Source organism: Caretta caretta, chromosome 23 (genome assembly GCF_965140235.1).
Source record: "Caretta caretta isolate rCarCar2 chromosome 23, rCarCar1.hap1, whole genome shotgun sequence".
NCBI classification, from domain to species: Eukaryota; Metazoa; Chordata; order Testudines; family Cheloniidae; genus Caretta; species Caretta caretta.
Window position 1 is genome coordinate 12,709,696 of NC_134228.1, and position 21,149 is coordinate 12,730,844.

The 21,149-nt window shown below is 55.4% G+C and overlaps 1 protein-coding gene across 2 annotated transcripts in view; it reads right to left on the minus strand.

The window, feature by feature from the left end:
* Positions 1-19,160, minus strand: part of GRIN2D (glutamate ionotropic receptor NMDA type subunit 2D) — a 27,559-nt gene extending 8,399 nt beyond the window's left edge. Inside the window, exons 1-6 of one of the 2 annotated variants that reach the window (XM_048832542.2) lie at positions 18,986-19,160; positions 4,446-4,876; positions 2,362-2,954; positions 1,647-1,761; positions 837-1,048; positions 367-535 (exon numbers count right to left, since the gene is read on the minus strand). In XM_048832542.2, the coding sequence (XP_048688499.1) occupies positions 367-535; positions 837-1,048; positions 1,647-1,761; positions 2,362-2,954; positions 4,446-4,853 (1,497 nt within the window). In that variant the 5' untranslated portion in view covers positions 4,854-4,876; positions 18,986-19,160. Of the gene's footprint in view, positions 1-366; positions 536-836; positions 1,049-1,646; positions 1,762-2,361; positions 2,955-4,445; positions 4,877-16,906; positions 17,516-18,985 lie in introns of those variants that run through there. The other variant, XM_048832541.2, reaches the window with a different exon arrangement.
* Positions 19,161-21,149: the final 1,989 nt, after the last annotated feature.

The window sequence follows — 21,149 nt, forward strand, 5'->3', positions numbered from 1 at the left end:
CCCAGCTGTGCAGTTCAGGGGGGCTACGGTGGGACCCCAAAGTGAGCAGGGTATTTCTGGGAAGGATTTGAAGGGGGGGAATTAACCAGGTGAGATCTGGGCGGGGGGGTCTTTGAAAGAAACCCCCAACCTGCCCAGGGATTTCTGGAGGGAGGCAGAGAAATTGGGGATCCCCAAGAAGGGGAAAAGTGGCACCAACCTACGGAGGCTGGGAGCCAGGACTCCTGGGTTCTCCCCCAGCTCGGGGAGGGGAGTGGGATCTGGTGGTTAGAAGAAGTGGGGCTGGGAGCCAGGACTCCTGGGTTCTCTCCCTGGCTCAGGGAGGTGAGTGCAGTGCTGCAGTGGCTGGAGGCAGAGGTGTCTCACCTCTCCGATCATGCCGTTCCAGACCCCGTCAATCTTTTTGCCGTGCTTGCCGTTGGTGACCAGGTAGAGGTCGTAGGTGAAGCCCACGGTCTTAGCCAGGCGCTTGAGAATGTCGATGCAGAACCCTTTGCAGCATTTCTTCTCGAAGAGCAGCGGGTCCGTGGGGTGGCTGGGGGGGGAGCAAAACAGAAATGGGGATGGACAGAGAACACAGCTCTGTGAGCAGGCACTGCTGCGGGGAAGCTCACAGCGCCGGGGGCACTGCCATGGGGAAGCTCACAGCACTGGGTGGAACTCCTCGCCAGAGGCACGGCCACAGGGAAGCTCGCAGTGCTGGTGGCAGTGCCATGGGGAAGCTCGCAGCACTGGGCAGAGCTCCTCACCAGGGGCACTGCCACGGGGAAGCTCACAGCGCAGGGCGGAGCTGCCCGCCAGGGGCACTGCCTTGGGGAAGTTCGCAGTGTGGGTACCTGTCGGTGCGGTTCAGCTGGTTGCGGCAGGGCACCGAGTCCCGGATGCAGGTGCCGGTGGCCGGGTCGATGTTCTCGACGATGACGAAGGGCCGCTCCTCCAGCGTGGCCACCGTCAGGTGCTGGTCGTCATCCACCGGCTGCAGGAACTTGCCGTAGCGCGACCAGACCGGGTACTTCATGCGTAGGATCTGGTGCTCCCAGCTCCCCACCTGCGTGGGGATGGGGTGGGAGGGCTTCACTGCAGGGTGCCTGCCTGGGGCCTGAGCCCCAGTCCCACCAAATTCACCCAGCACCACTGGATACACCCCAGAGTCACCCTTGCCCCCCAAACCTTCCCCCCTAAACTCACTCCTTAAATTCCCCAACCCTGCCAGCCAAATCACCCCTACGCTCCCCAAACCTTCCCCCAAAATCACCCCAATCTCCATGAAACAGCCCCTCCAAATTCACCAACACCCCCAAACCTGCCCCCCAAACTCACCCCAAAATCTTCCCCTAAAACTCACCCCAATCTCCCTGAACCTGCCCCTCCAAACTCACCCTGACTCCCCCGAAACCTGCGGATCAGACTCAGCCCCCACCCCAGACCAGGCTTGACCCCAAACCCACCTCCAAACCACTGGGCAGAAAGATGGAGGTTGGGAGACATTGTTAGTGGGAGGGGCAGAGAGCTGGGGGCATGACATAGATATAGGGTGGAGCTCTGATAAGGGGTGGGGCAGAGGGATAGGGCAGGGCTCCAGCAGGGGGTGGGGCAAGCCTTCGGCAGGGGGCTGGGCAGACAGGTGGGCAGGGTCAGGTACTCACCACCTCCCAAGTGCGCTCCTTGTTCAGGGAGATGACGACCAGTGATGGGTTGATGAGGTAGCCGTCCTCGTTGAACGAGAAATCCTTTTGCCCCCATGTGATGTTCATGAAATACCTGGCGGTGGGGAGAGAGTTAGGGGGGGACCCAGCACCCCCCAGCTCTGCTGGTGCCCCTCTGTCTTGTTGCCCCACTCAGCCAGGCAGTCCCCTGCCCTGGAGCCAGTGCCCCCTAGAAGGGAAAGGCCCCATGTCCCATTTCCTCTTCTACTCCAGTTTCTAGGGCATTGCAGGTTGTCATGGATCTGTCCCCTCCCCCGATAGGTTGGTTATGTTGGTTTGGGTTGAGTGTGGTTGGACCGGGTTGGGGCGAATTGGATTGGCGTTGGGCTGGATTCTGCTGATGGGCAGATCTGCCCCAACCACACTCATCAGTACAGGTTGTGGATTTGCTCACCTCCCCTGTTGGGTTGGTTATATTGAGTTGGGTTTGACTGAGATGGATTGGTGTTGAGTTGGGTTGTAGGGGTGGGACTGGGTTAGTTGGGTTGGGATTACACTGATGGGCACCAGATTCCTGTAGATCTGCCCACCCATCCCTCTGAGTTGGTTCTGTTGGCTTGGGGCTGGGGTTGGGTTGAGTTGGGATTGCGTTGATGGGCACCACATTCTCACAGCTCTCCATCCCCCACTCCGCCCCCCGCCTCCCTCAACTCACCGGTGGAGGTTCTCATGGATCTGGCTGAGGTTGGGTGACCGGCAGTCATTGTTGAACTCGGGAATGAAGCCGTAGTCCCTGGAGAGTGCTTCAGCGCCCTTGGCAATGATGGCCACCCCGTTCTGGACGCGGTGGTGCAGGTCGTCCCGCCAGCCGGCCGACAACACTGTGAAGAGGCCAACAGGCAGGTGCTCAGGCATGTAGTCAGTGCCACCCAGGTTGGTGCCCACCATGAACCAGATATAGCCAGGTCCAGTGAGGCCGGCATCCCGTGCTGCCTGGAAGATGCTCTCTGCCTCCTCACGGGAGCAGTAGAGCAGGCGGATCTGGGCAGGGATCTCCCGCAGCTGGCGCTTGACCCGGGAGCCGTCAGGGTCATCAGTCAGGTTGAGAGTCAGGACGCCCCGGTGTTCCCAGCCGATGAAGCTGCTGTCGGTCAGCACCTCGATGTAATCCACAAAGTCCTCATATCCGGGGAAGAGTGTGGTGATGACAGCGAAGGCCGTCCAGTCGTACTCCTCCAGCACCTCGAACATCACCTGCAGCTGCTGCTCTGTCGATGAGCCTAGCTGCAGAAAGGTGGAGCCTTTCTCCTGGGCAGGGAGAAAATGGGGAGGTCAGGGGGTGCTCCTCAATCCTGACCTGCAGCTTCTACCATCCCAGCCGTGGGCTTCCCCTTCCCAGCTCTGCCAATGCCCCTCAGTCCTGACCCGCAGCCTACTGCTAGCCTGGCCCTGGGCTGCCCCTCCTCCTGCAGCTCTGTTTATACATCTCAGATCTGAACAACAGCCTCTGTGCAATTCCACACTTGGGCTTCCACCTACCCCTCCACAGGTCTGCTGATGCCTCTCAATCCAAACCTGACACATACACTTCCAATGGTGGGCACAGGGGCATGGAGGTGTGGGCTGAGATAATAGGCTGCACTGAGTTAGACTGAGTGTATAGGATTGGGCTGGGTTATGTTGATTGGTTTGGGTTGCATTGGGCTGGGCAGCTTGTGTTGGGTTGGGTCAGGAATGGATGTGTATGCTGTTTTCCATTATGTCGGGATGGGCTGTATTATGTTGCGTTGGGTATGTTGGGTTGGGTTAGGGTGGGTTTTGTTGCATGCACTCGGTTGAGTTAGGGTTAGGTTGGAGTTGGGTTGAGTTGGAGATATGGGTGAGGTGTGTAGGGATGAGCATGCAGGCAAATAGGCGTTGGTGTGGGGCCTTGCAACCCCCTCCCCTTGATGGCTGAGCCCCTGTTGATACCAGTGTTGGGCACTGAGGTTTGGGTCGAGATGATGAGTCGAGCTGAGTTGCAGTTGGGTTGACTGTGAATGAACTGAGTAGGATTGAGGTTGGTTTGAGGTGGGGTTGGGATGGGTTGGGTGTGGTGAGGTCGGGCTGGAGTTCAGTGTGGTCTGGTTGGGTTGGGGTTGGAATGGGTTGAATGTGGTTGGGTTGGAATGGGGTTTGGTTGGGTTGAGTGTGGTTGGTTTCGGTTGGTTTAGGGTTGAGTGTGGGCAGGTTGAGTTCAGTGTGGTTGGGTTGGGATGGGTTGGGTTGGGTTGGGGTTGAGTGTGGTTGGGTTGAGTGTTGGGTTGAGTTGAGTTGAGTGTGGTTGGGATGGGTTGGGTTCAGTTGAGTGGGATGGGTTGAGTTTGGTCGGGTTGGGATTGGTTGCGCTGGGGTTGGGTTAAGTATGATTGGGTTGAGGTTGAGTGTGGGCGGGTTGAGTTGACTGTGGTTGAGTTGGGGTTGGGTTGAGTGTGGTTGGGTTGGGGTTGAGTGTGGTCAGGCTGGGTTGGGGTTGTGTTCGGGTTCAGTTGAGTGGGATGGGGTTGAGTTGAGTGTGGTTGGGTTGGGATTGATTGCGTTGGGGTTGGGTTGAGTGTGGTTGGTTTGGGATGGGTTAGGTAGGGGTTGACTATCAGGTGGGGTTGGGGTTGAGTTGAGCGGGATTCCGGTTGGGTTGCGTGGTTTTGTGGGGTGAGTTGAGCATGGTTGGGTTGAGGTTGAGTTGGGCATATGGGTGGGGATTACAGGGATAAATGTGTCGCAAATAGGGGCAGGCTTGGAACCCAGTGACCCACTCACCTTGGGTGTGAGGACGATGGCCGAGCCCCCGTTGATGCCGATGATGGGCACTGAGGTCTGGGCTGAGATGAAGTCCAGGATCTGGGCCACGGCCTCAGTGCGTGTGTCGTCCTCGAAGACCACGCCGTGGATGCGCAGGGAGGAGAGAACGTCACACAGGCGTACGATGAGGCTGCGGGGGTTGGTGTCATTGAGCAGCACCGAGACGGGGTTCACCTCCATGGAGAAGTTGCGGAAGGCAGTGGGGGCGAAGCGGGCACTCTCAGGCGTGTAGGACGAGCCACTGAAGATGATGGCCACGTTGAGCGAGCGCGGCCCGTCTGGGCGCAGATCCAGGAAGGGGCTGGCGCAGGCCAGAGCCAGCACAAAGAGCATCCTAGCAGCGGGGGGGCCAGGGGACAGGCTCATCTCGCAGGGCCTCAGCACTTCCCCTGCATCGGAGGGGGTGATTCCAGGGGAGGGAGCAATGGAAGAGGGGAGGGGTCCGCAGGGGACAGGATAATGGGTGGGGGAGGGGGGAATCAGAGGGAAGGGGAGAGGGAGAAGGGAAGTAAGAGGGTGCATAAAAGGGGATGGGTTGGGAGGGAAGGATCGAGATAGAGGAGGGGAAAACAAGGAAGGAAAGAGAGAGTTAGGCTCATGTGACTCTACAGCATCTCCCACCCTGGGGCGCTGCCTCAAGGGGAAAGGCCCCGTGCCCCATTCCCGGCTCCCCAGAGCCAGCCAGTCCCTGCCCTGGGTGAAGATGGGAGCCGGCGCCCCCTAGAGGGGAAAGACCCTATGTCCCATTCCCTGCCCCTCTGAGCCAGCCAGTCCCTGCCTTGGGGCCAGATGGGAGCCGGCAGAAGGGGCCGGAGAATAGCCAGTTCCTGCTTGATGCCCATCTGCACCAGTCAGAGCCTCAGGCCCAGACACCCCCCCCAGCCCCAAAAATGCAGGAGTTCGCTACCTGCCCGGCAGGATCCACAGCCCTGGGCACCAACACCAGGATTCACCCCCCAGTGCCCCCCAAGGAATCTGCCCCGTGTGGACTCCGTCCCTGTCCCCCCCAGTTACAGGCATTCCCAGCAGCACTATGCCAGCATGCACTGGTCACCCCCCAAGAGATGCACCCGGTCTGGGTAAGGGCATGCGAAGTGCCCACTGCCACACACACGCTTAGCACTCTCAGGCTCTCCCACGAACATGCTCACATGCACACACACACACGTGTGCCCATGCCCACTGTGAACACACACAGCGTGTGCACACGCACTAAGTGACAGGGTTCAAAGCACACACTGGAGCCCAGGCTAGATGGGCCCCTGGATCTGATCCCTGGATCTGAGCCACTGGAGCCCAGGCTGGATCTGATCCTTACACAGAGGGGCCGGGATACTGGGGTAGATGGGCCCGTGGCTCACCCCTGAGCCCAGTGGGAGCAGGCTGCTCTCTGCCTTGCCGGCTGAGCCAGGGCCTGCACTGATGGACGGGCTCCCAGCCTGGCAAGGGCCAGCCCAGCCCCACCCATTAGCCTGAGGGGGCCGCAGGGAAAAAGACAGAGACAGCCCCTCCTCCCCACTTGGCCCCATTTCCCAAAGGCCCACCTGCTGCCCCTGCCACAATTCCACCCCTCCACATACACCCATGGCGTCCACCTCGCTCAGGCTGGGAACCCAACATCCCACCCCCACCCCAAGAAGCATCCACCTCAGGGGAGACACTGGGATGGGAGCCAGGACTCCTGGGTTCTATCCCTGACTCTGGGAGGGACATGGGGACAAGTGATTAGTGGGGTGGCTGGAATCCAGGATTCCTGGTTTCTATTCCTGGGTTTGGGAGGGGAGAGGGGTCTAGTGATTGCTGGGGGGGGCTGGGATCCAGAACTCCTGGGTTCTATCCCCAGGTCTGGGAGGGAAGAGGGGACCAGTGATTAGAGGTGGGGGGCTGGGATCCAGGATTCCTGGGTTCTATCCCTGGGTCTGGGAGGGGAGGGGGGTCTGGGAGGGAACGGGGGTCTAGTGATCTGAGTTGCTCCCTCTGTGTAAGGTCCAGTTCTGTGGCTCTCTGATTCCTCGTGGGAGTGAGGACAGGTGGAGGAGGAAGGCAGAACCCAGTCATCCGGGGATCATTCTTGTCAGCAGCAGAATTGAGGGGAAATTATGTCGGCTCCTGAATATTTCATGTTCATCCCCAGCATGCACACTGTGTCCCCCACATCTCCCGGAAAAGCCCCAGTTCCTTTCTCACCCCCCTCCCTCCGGAGCCAGCCAATCACCCACCCTGGGGCCAGATGGGAGCCAGCACCCCCTGGAGGGGAGAGGCCCCATCTCCCATTCCCCCCATGTTGTCTGGTTAGCAGCATGTTCCTGCTGTCCCACAGCTGGCTCTGGGGGGTGGGAAGGCGCTAACATAAGGTGCTGATTAGCAGAGTAAACTGCCGGCCCTGATTATCCGCCCGGGAATAGAAACACTTTCACTGATTGCCAGCTCCGGAAATTACAGCTCGTAAAGGAAAACAGATTCCATAGATCCCAGGCTTAACCCCCCCAGTGACACCACTGTGCAGAGCCATGGGCCCATCTACCCTGGTATCCCGCCCTCTCCCTGCCATCGCCAATCGGAGCCATGAGCCCATCTACTGTGGTATCCTGCCCCTTCCCTTCCCTGCCCTCCTGATCAGACACATGGCTCACACACAAGTACACATGCATCTCCCCAAAGTGCTGGAAGATACACACCAAGCACGCCCCCCCCCCCCCGTGAGAAATCTACACCTGAATCTCACCAGATACACACATCCCAAAGAGCTCTGACAGAAAAACACACACACACACACACCCTAAGATACAGACACGCCAGCACACTCCCCTCCCAGAGCCGGGGAGAGAACCTGGCTCCCAGCCTCTCCCACTCTAGCCACTAGCCCCCACTACCCTCCCCTCGCCGGGGAGAGAACCCAGGAGTCCTGGTTCCCAGCCCCCCAGCTCCAACCACTGGGCCCCACTCCCCTCCCCAAGCTGGGGAGAGAACCCAGGAGTCCTGCCAATCGAGCCAGCCAGCCAGTACCGCTCCATGAGCCCTCATAATTCATCTGCCGTCTGTGCTCTCTCACCCCCACTTCCCTCCGCTCTCCACCCCTCGCATCTCCCCTTGCCCCCCGCCCCTCTCCTGCGCCTGCTGGAACTGTATTGATTTCCTCTCCCCCCTGGGGCCGCGCTGGCCTCTCTTGCTTTCATTCTTCCCTGTCTCGCTTCATGTCTCAGCAGGAGGGAAACATGGAAACCTACACGGCCCTGGGGTGATGGGACATGCAGCCACCCACCCACAGCCCCTACTGCAGCCCTTCCCAGAGGGGCCACATCCCAGGGCCAGGCGAGCGGTCCCGGATACCCAGCCCCCGGGGCCACCCCAGGAGGGCCACGTCTCAGCATCTGACGAGGGGTCCCCGGATACCTAGCCCCCGTGCCCCACCCCAGAGGGCCCGTGTCCCAGTGCCGGACCAGAGGTCCCCGGATACCCAGCCCCCATGCCCCACCCCAGAGGGCCCACGTCCCAGTGCCGCGCCAGAGGTGCCCGGATACCCAGCCCCCATGCCCCACCCCAGAAGGGCCGCGTCCCGGTGCTGGGCCAGGGGTGTCGAGGACAGAGACTGTGTCTTTTGTGCAGTAAGAGAGCAAAGAGACTTTTTCTGGTTGCTCTCTCTCTCTCTCTCCCCCCACTCCCCCTTTTCTGTATCTCGATCAAGGGGCTGGTCTTGCTCGCTGCAGCTGGTTCAGCTCGACCATGGTGGAACAGCTAATAGCCGGGCTCTCTGCTTCAACCAGGGCAGGGGAAATTTTCTCATAAATACCTATTAGAGGGTTATTCTGGGAACTAGAGCAGGGGGTGGGGTGGGGGGATTGTGCCAGAGAGCTGCAGAGGGGCGGTGGGGTGGGGAGAGGAAAACACGCAGACAGAGACCTTGGCGAGATGAGAGAGACAGGTGGAGGGATGGACCAGAGAAGGGGACAGGTGGAGGCACTAAAAGAGGGACAGGAGGAAGGATGGACAGAGACAGGCAGAGGGATGGACAAGGGGACAGGCAGAGGGACGGACAAGGGGACAGAGAGAAGCATGAACAGAGACAGGTGGAGGGATGGACTGAGATACAGGACGAGGTGCAGACAGAGGGCCAGAGAAGGGGACAGCTGGAGGCACTAGAAGAGAGACAGGGGGAAGGATGGGCAGAGACAGGTGAAGGGATGGACAACAGGACCGGTGGAGGGACAGACAGAGAGACAGGTGGAGCAATGGACAAGGGACAGGTGAAGAGATGGATGGAGGCTGCCTGTTGCTGAGGTGACTGCAGTGGTGGTGTTTGATGGTGAACAGATACAGTGCTATGTATGGGCTGTAGGATCAGTGTGACTGCCTCACACCTCTGGTCTGAAGTTGCTGTAGGTACAGCATGAAAGGGTACTTGGGGGGGGAGTAGTTCTAGTCTACACAGGTGTAGATACAGTGTGACTGTGTATTATAGGGATGTGTAGGTAATAGCCTGAAAATCTGAAGATGTATAAGTACAGTGAGAAAGTGGCTGTATGATGTTGTGTAGGCACAATGTGAAGATGGTAACTGTACTGCATGTGCGTTGCTGGAGCCTGCGAGTGTACTTGTATGGATGTATACAACAGTGTAAAAATGTAGGTACAGTGTGACTGTGCACTGTTGCGGGTGCAAAGGCACAATCTGTGGGTTTACAGATACAGTCTGAAAATATATTTATTTTGGGGTGTAAGTACAGTATGAAGGGATGTAGGTGTCAGTCCAGTGTGAAACTATGTAGCTTCCACTTGAGAGTGCAAAGTTGTGTAGCTACATAATGAAAGTGTGTAGGTATAGCCTGAAAACACACTTATAGGCTGTGTATCAGTAGAGTATTGTGTGTAGCTAGGGATGGTTGTCAGGACAGTGTGGAAAGGTGTGTAGGGATAGCATAAAGGAGTGTAGCTGCAGTGCAAAAGTGTGTAGGCACAGTCTGAGAGGGTATTTAGGAGGGTATGAAGCTCCAGCGTGAAGGTGGTTTTATGACAGTGTATAGGAACAGCATATTCATGAGAGTGTGGAGGTACAGTCTGTACATTTGTGTGTCCTTCAGAGCATATGTAGTTACATTTCTCAAGACACTCTCTCTGCACACGAGTGTAACACTACTGGCGGATTTGTGACGTGCAGCGTACATTGGGTGGGATGTCGACTACATGCTGTACTGGCCGTGCGTGCAGATGCATTGTCATTTGCACACAGATTCTGCCCCTAGCTACTGGTGGCTCCTCCAACTGATGTCAACTGGCTGGAACATGCCAAAATCTCCTGAACTTTGCCATGTGAAATTCACACTACTCCCATGCGACAGCAGGACCCTTGTGGGAAGGTCACCCCATGAGGAAGGGAATGGCTGTTGTGTTCTCTCCAGGGGACAGCCAAACTTGGACGTAATACAGCCAGCTGCGGGGTTCGATATCCTGCCCCGGGACAGAAACTGCAAAGCCCTATTCAGGGCCCATAGTTCAAATATCAATGGGCTCGGATCCAACTGTGCATGTGTGACTACCTGTTGAGTGTGTGTGTGTGTGTGTGTGAGAGGGAGAGAGAGAGAGAGAGAGAGAGAGAGAGACTGCCTGTCTCTTTCTGGGCTTTGCATCTGACTGTGTGTGCGTTACCATCTGTCTCTGGCTTCTGGGTTTGGCTGTATATTGTGTGACTGCCGGTTGACTGTGTGAGACTGCCAGTCTCTGGGCACTGTGTCTGACTGTGTGTGTATGTCTGTCTGTTTCTGGACTCGGCTTGTGAGAGGGGTATATAGAGTCTGACTGCATGTGCACAAGTCCCTGGTGTCTCTTTTTGAGGGATGTGTGGGCTTCGGCTGTGACTGCGCCTGTGTCTGGGAATTTCCTTGCTGGGGGTTGGAGGACAAGGGCTGGCTCTGACTGTGCATCTGTGCCTGTCTCAGGGATTGGCTTGTGCCAGGATATGTGTGTACTCTGACTGTGCATGAATGCCTGTTTCTGGGATCTCCTTGGAAGGGGGGGTGCCTCCCCCCACACTAGCCCTGCCTGTGTCTCCCAGACATTGGGGTAGGGATGGACAGGGGGTTGGAGGACCCAGGAGTCCTGGCGTTTCAGAAGGGGAAGCTGAGGAGACCTCGGCATTGATAGGGACGCAGAAATCCAGGTGCCCCCAGCCAGGGGTGTTCTCTGAGGATAGGACCCAGGAGTCTGGGTGGGTGTCTGAGAAGAAGGGGGGTAACTTTGAGCAGGGGGAGGTCATAGGCTCCAGGAGTCTGGGGGCCCCAGAAAGGGGGTGAGCTCAGAGGCTGGGACTGGGGATTTGCTGGGATGGGGCATGGGGTGCTGCCCATTGGTGCAAAGGAAGAAAGTGTGACACTGGCAGAGGAGGTGCCAGCTCAGGCCAAGGCCCCCAGGCCTCACTGAACACTGACAAATGTGTGGCTGGAAACCAGCCTGGCTCACCGGTGTGTTCCCAGCGTAAAACAGGAGACAGATTTCCTACGAAATGCTTGTAAATTGCTGCCGGCCTTAATCTCACTTATCACACCTGTGTTCCACCTTAACATATTTGTTCTGTAACTCTAAACCTGTTTGCTCTGAAACTGGGACACCCGCCCCCCCCCCCAAGTCAGGAGAGAAATCCCAGTCCACCCCATGAGGCGTCGGCTCCTGCCCAGCACAAGAAGGCCCACAGACGCCAGACAAACCGTTGTGGGGGGGGGACAAAAGACTTTGGTGAGGGAGCCCCCAACGCCCACGAAGCAGGGACGTCCCATCACAGCTCTGAACTCCGGGGGGGAGGGAATAAAAATCCTGGAGCAGAAGAAAACAGTGGGGCTGTGCTGCTCAGAGAGGGCCATATTTTTAAGCATAAGCAAGGGATCCCCAGGGTAACTGGCTTGGGTTATACAAGGAGAGACAGAGCTTGCACATCAGAGCAGCTACTGTCCTGGACCCGAACACCAGGAGTGGGGGAACCTTCCTAAAGGAGGGTGGGCCACCGGTGCCTGAGCTGTGGCCCCACCCCCTTCCCCTAAGGCCCCGCCCCATGCACCGCCGCTTCTCCCCAATGCCATGCCCCCTGCTCACTCCTGTCTGCCCCCTCGCCCCTGTCGCTCATCCTGATAAAAAGTGATGAGGCCAGGCCCCCCCGTTCCAGCACCCCTGCCTAGAACTGTACCTTGTGTGTGTGTGTGTGTGTGTGTGTGTGTGTGTGTGTGTGTGTGTGTGTTCACCTGCTTTAACCTTGTCGGTTTCTCTATTTCTTTCCCCTCCTGAATCAATCTTCAGTTAGTTTATTCCAGGATTCTCTACAGGCCTTGTGGTTGGTGTGAGATCTCGGGTGCAATCGACTTGGGGTAAATGATCGGGCCTTGGGGACTGGCAGTAACCTGAATATTGCTGCGAGTTTTGGCATAAGGGACCATCTATCGCAAGGGCGGGTACACCTGGGCGGCAAGACAGACTGGTGCACCCAGCGGCACTGTTGGTGGCTCCGCGTTACGTCTGTGGTAGGGCCTGAGGCGTTCACACTGGGTATGGGGCTGGCACAATCGAATTATAACACTCACAACCAGTTTGGGGCCTGTGCCCTGTTTCTTGACAGTCTGCCCTGAGGTGCGTACACACGGCTGTGAACTGCTCCAGACTGTGTGACGGAAAGAAAGATGCCCCCAGGGGAAGGGGAGCAGAGATTCTGGGAGGGGAGTGGGGTGTAGAGTGGTTGAAGTGGGGGTGGGCGTGGGTTTCAGGACTCCTGGGTTCAAATCCCAGCTCCCTCTGTGACCTCAAGTGAGACCCTTCCCTTCTGTGTGCCACAGTTTTTCTCACTGCAGAACAGGGAGACTGCCAGCTCCCTGAAGGGACTGAGACATTTCTCCTTTCACCTCCAGACAGGTGGTGGTTATTAAAATGACCAGCTGAGAAATCACTCCCATTTTGTCCTGCTGCCACTCATATCCTTCTTGCACCCTGTCCGGGTACACCCTCCTATAGCGACCAGTGATAGGGACTGCCCTGCCCCCACTGAGCCCCCAAGCTCTTGTGTAATGACTGCCATTCTATATGGACTGGCTACCTGACCCAATGCCAGGGACCCAACATAAACCTCTCTAGCATAGGGACTGGTCAATGGACCATTCTGATGGATTGCTCCACCCCCACAGAGCTCCCTGTCTCATAGAGACTGGTTGTATGAACCACTCCAGTGGACTGCTCCACACCCACAGAGACCCTGTCTCATAGAGACTGGTTATATAGACTGTTCATACACACTGCTCTATCCAAGCCCTTGCATAGAGACTGCCTATCTGTACAGACCACCTACCCGATGCCAAATGCCCCACACTTACCCCTCTAGCATAGCAACTGGTTCAATGGACCACTCACATGGACTGATCCACCTCCATAGACACCCATCACACATAGATACTGGTTATATGGATTGTTCATACACAATGCTCCACCCCCCCACACCCCTTTTATAGAGACCAGTTATATGAACCATTCCACCCACACAAAGTCCACTTCTGCATAGAGACTCGTTATATAGACTGCTCATACAGACTGCTCCATCCAAGTCCTTACACAGAGAATGCTTCTCCCTACACACTGGCTATCCAATGCCAGGTACCCAACACAAACCCCCCTAGCACAGAGACTAGTTATATGGACCACTTATATGAATTGCTTCACCCCCATCGAGCCCCCCCTTGTATAGAGATCAGTTATATAGACCACTCCACCCTCATGAAACCTCTCCGTTGCATAGAGGCTGGTTATATGGACCACTCATATGGACTGCTCGACCTGCACAGACCCCATCACTCATAGATACTGGTTATATGGACTGCTCATACAGACTACTCCATCTTCACAGTTCCCCCATGTATAGAGACCAGTTATATGTCTCCAGTTCCCCCATGTATAGAGACCAGTTATATATAGACCACTCCACCCTCACAAAGCCCCTCATTCGCATAGAGACTAGTTATATGGACAGCTCATAGAAACCACTTCTCCCTCACTGCACTCCCCTATAGTAGAGACCACTTATATGGACAACTTAATCTTGCTGGAACCCCTTCTAATATAAAGACTGCTTATATGGTACCGTTCAAGCCCCCCACAGTAGAGACCAGTTATATGGACCAGTTTCATCCAATCTATCTTGGAGATCCTCACAGGATCTCCTAAGGACAGGTTCCACCTTCTCCTACAAACAAGAGGCAGCTTACTTGCATGACAACTGCCTCTAAGGACTGGAGCGTGTATACAGCCCAGCATCTGGACCCAAAGGAAGCCCTGTTTTTCTGCCTCACCCATGCACTGTACCATGGGCTCGCTATGCTTCCTGCTGGGCTGCTTTCCAGCTCTGCTCTGGACAGGATATAGGCACCATTGGGGGTATATGGACCAGTCATGTATGGAAGAAGGTGGGTGAAATACCGAGAACTAAAATAGTGCCCATCTCACGAGGAACAGGTGGCAGGGACCGAGGGAATGCTGTGATCTTAGCTCCCCAAAGCGCCAGCCTCAGGGGTAGGGGGTAACAGCACTGGGGGCCATCTGCCCTTCAGAGAGGAGTTTTTGGAAAGGTGACCGGGATGCCCCGATTCCTGCACCGCCAGGGGTGCCAAATGCTCCTGGAAGAAAAAGGGATCAGCCCCAGAGAATGGGGACAAGACAGTCACATCGCTGGGGGGAAATGGAGCAAGAAAATGTATGGCTTGGGGGTGGGGGGATAGATAGATAGATAGATAGATAGATAGATAGATAGATAGATAGATAGATAGATAGACAGAAGGGGTGTGTGGTGATAGATAGATAGATAGATAGATAGTGTGTGTGGTGATAGATAGATAGATAGATAGATAGATAGATAGATAGATAGATAGATAGTGTGTGTGGTGATAGATAGATAGATAGATAGATAGATAGATAGATAGATAGATAGATAGATAGATAGATAGTGTGTGGTGATAGATAGATAGATAGATAGATAGATAGATAGATAGATAGATAGGGTGTGTGGTGATAGATAGATAGATAGATAGATAGATAGATAGATAGATAGATAGATAGATAGGGTGTGTGGTGATAGATAGATAGATAGATAGATAGATAGATAGATAGATAGATAGATAGATAGATAGATAGATAGATAGGGTGTGTGGTGATAGATAGATAGATAGATAGATAGATAGATAGATAGATAGTGTGTGGTGATAGATAGATAGATAGATAGATAGATAGATAGATAGATAGATAGATAGATAGATAGGGTGTGTGGTGATAGATAGATAGATAGATAGATAGATAGATAGATAGATAGATAGATAGATAGATAGATAGATAGATAGATAGGGTGTGTGGTGATAGATAGATAGATAGATAGATAGATAGATAGATAGATAGATAGATAGGGTGTGTGGTGATAGATAGATAGGGTGTGTGGTGATAGATAGATAGATAGATAGATAGATAGGGTGTGTGGTGATAGATAGATAGATAGATAGATAGATAGATAGATAGATAGATAGATAGATAGTGTGTGGTGATAGATAGATAGATAGATAGATAGATAGATAGATAGATAGATAGATAGTGTGTGGTGATAGATAGATAGATAGATAGATAGATAGATAGATAGATAGATAGATAGATAGGGTGTGTGGTGATAGATAGATAGATAGATAGATAGATAGATAGATAGATAGATAGATAGATAGATAGATAGGGTGTGTGGTGATAGATAGATAGATAGATAGATAGATAGATAGATAGATAGATAGGGTGTGTGGTGATAGATAGATAGATAGATAGATAGATAGATAGATAGATAGATAGATAGATAGGGTGTGTGGTGATAGATAGATAGATAGATAGATAGATAGATAGATAGATAGATAGATAGGGTGTGTGGTGATAGATAGATAGATAGATAGATAGATAGATAGATAGATAGATAGGGTGTGTGGTGATAGATAGATAGATAGATAGATAGATAGATAGATAGATAGGGTGTGTGGTGATAGATAGATAGATAGATAGATAGATAGATAGATAGATAGATAGGGTGTGTGGTGATAGATAGATAGATAGATAGATAGGGTGTGTGGTGATAGATAGATAGATAGATAGATAGATAGATAGATAGATAGATAGATAGATAGATAGGGTGTGTGGTGATAGATAGATAGATAGATAGATAGATAGATAGATAGATAGGGTGTGTGGTGATAGATAGATAGGTAGATAGATAGATAGATAGATAGATAGGGGGTGTGGTGATAGATAGATAGATAGATAGATAGATAGATAGATAGATAGATAGATAGATAGATAGATAGATAGGGTGTGTGGTGATAGATAGATAGATAGATAGATAGATAGATAGATAGATAGATAGATAGATAGATAGGGTGTGTGGTGATAGATAGATAGATAGATAGATAGATAGATAGATAGATAGGGTGTGTGGTGATAGATAGATAGATAGATAGATAGATAGATAGATAGATAGATAGATAGATAGGGTGTGTGGTGATAGAAAGATAGGTAGATAGATAGATAGATAGATAGATAGATAGGGGGTGTGGTGATAGATAGATAGATAGATAGATAGATAGATAGATAGATAGATAGATAGATAGATAGATAGATAGATAGATAGAGTGTGTGGTGATAGATAGATAGGGGGTGTGGTGATAGATAGATAGATAGATAGATAGATAGATAGATAGATAGATAGATAGATAGATAGATGGGGTGGCTGGGGATTGATAGATGGGGTGGAGTGTCTGGGGCTGGATAAATAGATATTGAAAGAGAAATTCTCTGTGCTGCTTGACAGCCAAATGGTCTCTGCACAGCCACAAGGCACTCACACAGCCCAGCAATGCACAATCCATCTGTGCCTATTGCACCTGCACAATAACCTCTGTGTGTGTGTCAGGGTGTCTGAGTGTGTGTCTGTCTGTTTGGGCTAGGGTGTCTATTTGTGTGTCTGAGTGTGCGTCAGGGTGTCTGTCAGGGTGAGTGTGTGCCGATATGTGTCTGTGTATCAGAGTGTTTGTGTCTGTCTCAGGGTCAGGGTATCTGTGTGCCTCTGTGTGTCAGGGTGTCTGTGTGTGTGTATCAGGGTGTTTCTGTGTGTGTCAGGGTCAGGGTGTCTGTGTGTGTGTCAAGGTGTGTGTGTGTGTCAGGGTGTCTGTGTGTGTGTATCAGGGTGTTTCTGTGTGTGTCAGGGTCAGGGTGTGTGTGTCAGGGTGTCTGTGTTTGTGTCAAGGTGTGTGTGTGTGTCAGGGTCAGTGTGCGCCAGGGTGTCTGTGTGTGTGTCAGGGTGGTTTTGTGTGTTTGGCAGGGAGTCTGTCTGGGGGTGTGAGGGTGTCTCAGCCCTAGCCCAGGAGGAAGGGGGAAGCCTCTTACCTTTTCATGACACCTCCGTTGCATAGCAGGGCGGGGAGCTCAGAACCTCTGCAGCAGAGCCGGAGCCGGGCAAAATCCGGAGCGACACCGGCTCCGCAACCCGGGCAGCGGCGGGTTCCTGCCCCCTCCCCGCTTTGTCCTGCCTGGAGAAAACCCAGGCTAAGCCCCCCCGCGGGGAAAGCTCCCAAGAGGCGACATCGTCCGTCCCCCCCCCCCCGGTCTGTCCCTCCTCAAGGTTGCAGCAGCCCCAGCTCCGCCGCCCGGCAGCCGCTACACATGTTGCATCCGAAGTTAGCGCGATGCCAAACGCGTCTGCTTCGGCTCCCGGAGCCCACTCCCCCGCCGCCCCAGCTTCTCCGGCAGGGGGGTCGGAGGGCCCCCCCCCTCCTCTCCTCTCCTCCTCCCAGAATGGCCGATCCGCCGGCCCGTGTCTCCTCCCTGCTCGCCCGGACTCCGCTCGGCTGGTTTTTCCCCCCTTCCCCTCGGGTCACCTTTCTCCGTGCGCCCGGGGAGCGCGCAGTGGGGACCGGGGAGGGGGGGGAGCGGGGGGTTTGACTCCTCTAACGCAGAGCTACACCCGCCCCGGCTGGCTGGCTGGCGCGCGCACCCCCCCCCCCCGCACACACACACACCCGCCTGGGACACACACTCACACACACACAGCGCCAGGGTCATTAACATTCACAGCCCATCGCCGCCCAGCCAGGCGGGCGCAGGTTGGAGCCGGGCGCTGCGGGCCGTGGCTGCCTGAAGCGGAGGGGGGGCCCCAAGCCAGCCACCCCCAGAGGAAGGGGGGTGTGGGGAGACAGGGATCACCCCTGAAGTGAAAAGGGAGGGGGCTGTGAAGAGAGAGGGATGGAGCCCAGTGGGACGGGAGAGCTTGGAGCAGGAAGGGGGGGTGGATGGGGGAAGAGATAGATACCCCTTTTCCCCCCCGGGATCCCCCAAATCTCAACCCACCCAGCCCTGCTGTCTGGGGTCCCCCCCCATCAGAGCAAGGCAATGAGAGAAGGTAAGCAGGTGAGGGGCAGGGGTTGTCCAAAGGGTGTATGTAGCAGAGGGGTGTGTGGGTGTGCAAGGGGTGTATGCACAGAGGGGTGTATGAGGGTGTATGTGTCAGAGGTGTGTGTGTGTATGTAATAGAGGGGGGTGTGTGTGTAGCAGAGGAGGGTGCAAGTATGTGTGTGCAAGGGATGTATGTCTCAGAGGGGTGTGTGAGGGTGTATGTGTGTGTGCAAGGGTGTATGTAACACTGGGGTGTGTGAGGGTGTATGTGTGTGTGCAAGGGATGTATGTAACACTGGGGTGTGTGAGGGTGTATGTGTGTGTGCAAGGGTGTATGTAACACTGGGGTGTGTGAGGTTGTATGTAGCCCAGGAATGTGTGAGGGTGTATGTGTCAGAGGGGTGTGTCTGCATGTGTGTGTATGTAGTAGAGGTGTGTGTGTGTTGCAGAGGAGGGTGTGCAAGGGATGTATGTCTCAGAGGGGTGTGTGTGAGGGATATACAATGCCACACTCCCCTCCCTCCCCCACTCCCCCCAGAAGCCAGCCACCAATTTGCCCCTATACGCACCCCGAGTTGTGATACCAGTTGGTCTCTGCAAGCTAAGCAGGGCCCAGGAAGTTAGGAGGGTGGAGGAGAGACCAGCTGGGAAGTGGTTGGTAAAGGGGCGAGTGACCTCTAGAGTCTAAGGGGTGTGTGGCTGGGATATCTTCCCCTTGCAGTCAGGGCTGTACCTAGAGGCTGCTGGCTGAAAAGGGGGGGGGGTGCTCCCCTGGCTGCCAAAGAGCCCTGAACCAAAAGGGGGGGCTGTGCTATGGGGGGCTTGGTGGTACTGGGAGGCTCAGAAGCTCACAGGCCCAGAGAGGGGTAAATTTGCGCCAGGTTTCACCCCAGAACCCAGGGATCACTATGGGATAGGTGTTGACAAAAAGATTCACCAAGCTGGGGGAGATACCTGCCCCGCAGCACTACCGGGTAGAAGAACGCCCCCTACAGAGCACCCTCCCTGCCCTGCCCTGGAGCACCGGGGTCTGCAATGACTGGCAGAGGAGAGCGCCCAGAACCCCCCTAGCACCTCAGTCCAGCTGTCTTCTCTTTCGGCGCTGTCCGGTGCAGTCCCCACGCCCTGCTGGAGCAGGCATGACGATGGAAGCCGTGGCAGATTGCGACTGGGGCTGGTTTGGAGCAGCGGGGAGCAAGGCAGCTCACAGGAACAAAGGCCCCGTCCCCCATTCGTGACGCTCGGGCTCTCTGCAGAGAACAAGGGGAAGGAGGAAGAAAGGAGGAAAAAATAGTCACGGCCGATAGAAAATGTAACGGCAGAGCGCCAGCTGGGTGTGAGAAGACAGCCGATCAGTCCCCGCCCCACTCTGGTAGGGGAGTGGGGTCTAGTGGTTAGAGTAGGGGAGGCTGGGAACCCGGACGCCTGGGTTCTCTTCCTGGCTCTGGGAGGGCCGGGGTGAAGGAGATTGAGCGGGAAAGGGCCTAGGGCAGCTGGAATGCTCCGGGGGTAGGTGGGGGCTGATCTGACCCAGCCTGGAGCTGGTGCTGAGCCACTGTGGGCCCCTGACATTCCTGCTGTTCCATGGCCCCCTTAATCATCTCCCTAAATCCCCTTCATTAGGTGCCAGGAACGGTGGGGGAGAACTCAGCCCACATGCAGCTCTGCCAGTGCCCCTCCCTGCTTGCCCAGGCCTGGGGGCCCTGTATTATTACTGGCAGTGCCAAGCTCATCTCCCGTCCCTTGGCTTTTTCCCTCCAAACGTGGTGCTGTGAAACCAGGTGTCCTGCACCAATCCCATAATTCCCCTGACATTTCAATGGGAAACTTCATCTCCTGCCCCAGATGTTCCTGCGAGCTGTTACACAGCCCCCCCATGCCCCACCCCAGAGAGGCTGCATCTCAGTGCCAGGTGAGGGGTCCCCGTATAACCGGCCCCTGCACTCCACCCCAGCAGGGCCACTTTTCAGCGCTGGGCAAGGAGCCCCGGATACCCAGCCCCCGCGCCCCATCCCAGAGGTGGCCACGTTCCAGCGCCGGGAGAGAGGTCCCTGTATAAATAGCCCCAGCACCCCACCCCAGAGGCAGCTGTATTTTATAAAAGCTGTAACTGGAAGGCGTTATTAATCTATCTTTAGCCTTTTCTAAGTGCCTACCAGAGGCCTTTTAGAAACCTCAATGAATTTCCTCTCACAAGCCCCCAGGAATCCTGGCTCCCAGCTCCCACTGCTCTAACCACTAGCTTCCACTCCCCTCTCAGAGCCAGGGAGAGATCCCAGGAGTCCTGGTTCCCCCCCACCCGCCAGCAAGCTTGCTGTCCTGCTTACCATTCCCCTCATGTGGATCGGAAAGCAATTAACCACCGTCATTAGCAAACAGGGGAGCATGACTGGTGCGGAGCGCCAGCTGCTCGACCCTGGCAGCGTGAGGGGAATAGCACCCGCCCACACCAGCTCCCCCCCAGCACCAGCTGCCTCCCCACTTTTCTAGTCAGAGGCAATGAACAGCTGCGCCCCTCCCCTCTCTCGCTGCCCCCTCCCCCAGCCCAGGGCGCTGCCTCCAGGGCCCGCAGGTGCCAGGCAGCCCATGGGGACGGGCGAGGCTTATGAGGAGAGTGCTGGGAGCCAGGACGCCTGGGTTCTATCCCTGGCTCTGGGAGATGGGGCCTAGTGCTTAGAGCAGGGGGGCTGGGAGCCAGGACGCCTGGGTTCTATCCCTGGCTCTGGGAGGGGAGTGGGGTTTAGTGGCTAGAGCTGGGAAAACCTGGCCCGTGGCCTGTCTATATTCTGCTGCCTGGCTCTGCCTGCCCCAGCGCATGCTGGGGTTGGGAGGCAGGATGCCGGGGTTCCATCCCCATGTAATGGGGCAGAAGCGACCCCTCTGTGTCTGCACACACCAGTGGCTGGAGTTTGCCCAGGGCTCAGGGCCAGCTGGCTGGGTAGCACACCAAGGCTGGCTAGGCCCGTTCTTGAGCTGGCGCTGCCCCCTGCTGGCCAGAAGGGGCTCAGCTACATGAACTGAGAATCGCGGATGGGGCCACAGGACCTTTTTCCCTCGGCGGACCCCGGTGCCCAGACCATGCCACATCCCGAAGGACTCAGCGTAGCCCTCCCTAAATCCCCCGCTGGAACCTGCATCTGATGAAGGATTCTCTTTCTCTTCCTGCCCTAAACATTAGGTGTGGCTGTTACACAGCCCCGGTGCCCCACCCCAGAGGGGCTGCATCTCAGCCCTGGGT